At 48.7% G+C, this 4,165-nt stretch overlaps 1 protein-coding gene across 1 annotated transcript; it reads right to left on the bottom strand.

Annotated features, from left to right (window-relative positions):
* Positions 1-232: 232 nt before the first annotated feature.
* On the bottom strand, positions 233-3,920 carry LOC138931600 (uncharacterized). The gene is given in 3 exon segments (XM_070292524.1): positions 233-659; positions 661-3,740; positions 3,852-3,920. Coding segments are annotated over 3 exon segments (3,576 nt in total).
* Positions 3,921-4,165: the final 245 nt, after the last annotated feature.

Raw genomic sequence — 4,165 nt, 5'->3', positions numbered from 1 at the left:
CTCCCTTAGTAGGAAAAGCTTCTACCCACCCTGAGAAGGTATCTACCAACACTAACAAATACCGGTAACCATACTTGCCTGGCCTTACCTCTCTGAAATCTACTTCCCAGTGCTGCCCTGGCCCTTCTCCCCAATACCTCAGTTCTGCGTGTTGCCTCTTTCCTGGCCTCAACAGTTGACATGCCTTACAAGCATGTACTATGTTCTTCAAAGTTGTTTGGCACCAGGGGAATCACAGGTGCTCAGTTTGAAAAGGTATCAGAGTCTTTTTCTCTCCCAGATGAGCAGACGAGTGTAGATGCTCACACAGTTGCCATCCCAACTGAGCAGGGAGTATCAAGTAACCATTGGAGTCTCGGTACCATCCATTCTCTCCTTGTTGGAGATTGGCACGTTCCTGGATCCAGGCAAGGTCTGTGGATAAATACTCAGGGGTTGCGGGCAAAGTTCCCATACCTGGGGGTGGAAGTCCGATCGCCAACACCGGAGCAATAAAATCTTCATCAGCCACTTTTCGAGCCACCAGATCTGCTGCACGATTTCCTCGTGCCATGGGGCTGTTCCCTTTTTGATGTTCAGGTACATGTACTATTGACACAGCCCAAGGCAACTGCACAGCCTCCAGAAGTCGACGGATTTCTGGCAAATTTTTAATCTCTTCCTTCAGCTGTCAAAAACCCCCGTTCCCGATATATCGGGCCCTGGATGTGTACCATGCCAAAAGCATAGAGACTGTCAGTAAAAATAATTATTCTTTTTCCTTTAGCTCTCTCTAATGCTTGGATCAGGGCAATTAACTCTGCTTTTTGTGCTGAGGTGTCTGGGGAAAGAGTCTCCGCCCATATCGTCCATCCAGAATTATCTACCACTGCGGCCCCCGCCCTTCTCTGTCCATCTTTTACATGACTGCTTCCATCTGTAAACCATATTAGCTCACTGTTATCCAGTGGCGTATCTGTTAAGTCCTTCCGTATTGCCGTTACCCCGGCCAGTATCTCATTGCAATCGTGGAGGAGGCTATCTCCCTCCGGATTGGGCAAAAGAGTAGCCGGGTTTAGAGTGCAGGGCGTTTGAAAATGAATCTGTGAGGTGTCAAGTAGCAGGGCCTGGTAGTGTGTCAAGCGGGCATTGGAAATCCATTTACCCGGGGGTTGTTTCAGAACTCTCTCTATAGCATGAGGAGTGTAGACCAAGAGTCTCTGTCCATAAGTCAGTTTATCAGCATCATGGACTAAGAGCGTGGTGGCCGCGATGATTCAGAGGCAAGGTGGCCATCCGGCTGCCACTGGGTCCAATTTCTTGGAAAGGTAAGCTATGGGACGCTTCCAAGGTCCCCACTTCTGTGTTAGTACCCCTTTTCCTATCCCTCACCTTTCATCTATAAATAATTGGAAAGGCTTAGATGGGTCAGGAAGGGCAAGGGCAGGAGCTTCCAGCAAGGCATGCCTGAGCTCCTGAAAGGCCGTTTTCATTGACTCAGCCCATTTCCAGTCTTTGTTTTCTTTGGTCCCTTCATACAGGGGCCTGGCCTTTTCTGCAAACCCCAAGATCCATAATCGGCAATATCCCACAGTTCCCAGAAATTCTCTGACTTGTCTAGGGTTGGCCAGCTCAGGGATTTGGAGGATGGTTTCTTTCATAGCCTGTGTTAGCCACCTCTGGCCCTGTTTTATCTTATAATTGAGGTATGTAACCTCTTGCTTGGCAATCTGGGCCTTTTTGGCACCGGCCCTCTAACCAAAAGTCCCCAAGGTTTGGAGAAGGTCACCTGTTGCCTCTTGGCACTCTTTTTCCATAGTCGCTGCCAGCATAAGGTCATCAACATATTGTAATAAAACAATGGTAGGGTGTTCAACCCGATACTCACGGAGGTCTTCATCCAAAGCCTCGTTAAACAACGTGGGTGAGTTTTTGAAACCCTGTGGTAAGCGAGTCCACATCAGCTGCACAGGGGTCTGACCACCGTCTTCCTGCCATTCGAAGACGAAGATCTCTTGGCTTGCAAGGGCAAGAGGCAGACTGAAAAAGGCATCTTTTAAATCTAAAACAGTGTACCAAACATAGCTTGGTGGCAAGCTGCTTAGCAATGTATAAGGGTTAGGAACCATAGAATGAATGTCACTCACCCATTTGTTGACTTCTCGCAGGTCTTGAACCGGTCTAAAATCAGTTCCCCCAGGCTTCTTTACGGGAAGCAGGGGCGTGTTCCATGGAGACCGGCACTTTCTCAAGACCCTAGCGTCTATGAGGCATTGTATGTGAGGAGTAATTTCTTGCAGAGCCTCTTGACTCATGGGATACTGCCGCACTCTCACCGGTGTGGCACTGGCTTTCAGTTCCACAATAATAGGGGGCCTCTGTTTGGCTAATCCCATTCCTGCTGTTCCAGCCCAGGCTTGAGGGTATCTCTGAACCCATGGCTGTACTTCGGGACTTATTGTCGCTGGGGCCTCTGGCAAGTACAGTCTGTATTCATCCTTTAATGCCAGAGACAAGACCTGAAGAGGATGTCCGGTTCCATCTAAAACTGACACTTGCCCGTGGTCGAAATGAATTTGGGCATTTACTTTAGACAGTAAATCTCTTCCCAGCAAGGGCACTGGACACTCAGGTATCACCAGAAAGGAATGGGTCACTTGGTGGGTCCCCAAGTTCACATGCTGTTTTGTAGTCCATCCATATCGCTTAGTCCCGGTTACTCCCTGCACCCAGCTACTTTTCTTAGACATGGGTCCATCTCTTTGGTTTAAGACTGAGTATTGAGCTCCCGTATCCACCATGAAGCCAACCGGTTTCCCCTCCACATTTATAGTTACCCAGGACTCGGGGAGGGGCGTTGAGCCCTGACCCCCCTAGTCACTATCCTCACCCGCATAGAGGATACGACTGTCAGGAGAGGGAGTCTTGTTCTTGGGATTTTTGGGCCCCTCTTTTAGGTTTTTCTTGGGGCATTTATCTTTCCAATGTCCAATCTCCTTACAAAACGCACATTGGTTTTTTCCAAGCTTGCATCTTGCAGGTTTTTCCTCAGTCTTTGAGTCTAGCTTTTTTCCTTTTTGGAACCTATTTTTGTTTTCAATTCCAGTGAAAAATATCTGAGCCAGCTCTTTTTGGTTCTTATGGTTTTCTTCAGCTCTAAATTCTCTTTCTTCCCTTCTAATGCGGTCCTCTCTCTCCTCTGGGGTCTCTCTATGATTGAAAACTCTCTCTGCTGTCCTCACTAGATCTTGCAGGGACTGGTCACCCAGCCTCTCTATCTTTTGTAACTTTCTCCTAATGTCAGGGGCTGCCTGATTCACAAATGCTAGCATAACTGCTGCTCGAGACTCATCTGCCTGTGGGTCCATAGGAGTATACTGTCTAAAAGCTTCCATTATCCTTTCAAGGAAGGCTGCTGGGCTCTCATTTGGCTCTTGCCTCACTGAATTTACCTTGGCCAAATTAGTTGGCTTTCTGGTGGCCGCTCTAAGGCCAGCCATGAGAGTCTGATGGTACACTCGGAGATACTCCCTACCTTCAGCACGTTTGAAGTCCCAGTTGGGTCGCACCAAGGGGAACCCCTCTTCAATGAGGTGAGGCTGTATTGTGGGCCTCCCATCCACCCCTGGCACATTTTTCCGGGCTTCTGACAGGATCCGTTTGTGCTCTGCTGTAGTAAAAAGTACCTGTAACAGTTGCTGACAATCATCCCAAGTGGGATTGTGAGTAAAAAGGATGGATTCTAAAAGATCAATAAGACCCTGTGGTTTCTCAGAGAAAGAGGGAGTTTGAGTCTTTCAATTGTACAAATCACTAGTGGCAAAGGGCCAATACTGATATGTCCATTCCCCACCCTCTCTGGCTGGCCCCGCCTGGACCGGAAACACGTGAACAGTGGAGGAGGGAATTTCCGGGCCTTCTTCTTCCACTGTGCTGGTCATTTCCCTTGCTCTTCCCCGAGTTCCCTGGGAGGGGGCCCCCTTCTCTAGGAGGAGCCGAGGGCTCAGCCCTCCTCCGGGCTTCTCCCGATGAAACTTGTGGAACCTGTGGAAGCAAGGGCGGATGTGGATCTGCGTACAGGGGTGGGAACAACTTGGTTTCCAGGTCAATCAGATTAGGATACAGAGAAGAAGATTCTTGGAACACTGGCTTAGGTCGTTTTTTGTCCTGTTTTTCTTCTTATTTT

The sequence above is a fragment of the Ovis canadensis genome, chromosome 9 (genome assembly GCF_042477335.2).
Source record: "Ovis canadensis isolate MfBH-ARS-UI-01 breed Bighorn chromosome 9, ARS-UI_OviCan_v2, whole genome shotgun sequence".
In the NCBI taxonomy this organism is placed as follows: Eukaryota; Metazoa; Chordata; class Mammalia; order Artiodactyla; family Bovidae; genus Ovis; species Ovis canadensis.
The sequence above is the reverse complement of the archived record's forward strand: the minus strand, read 5'-3'. Positions and strand labels throughout refer to the sequence as shown.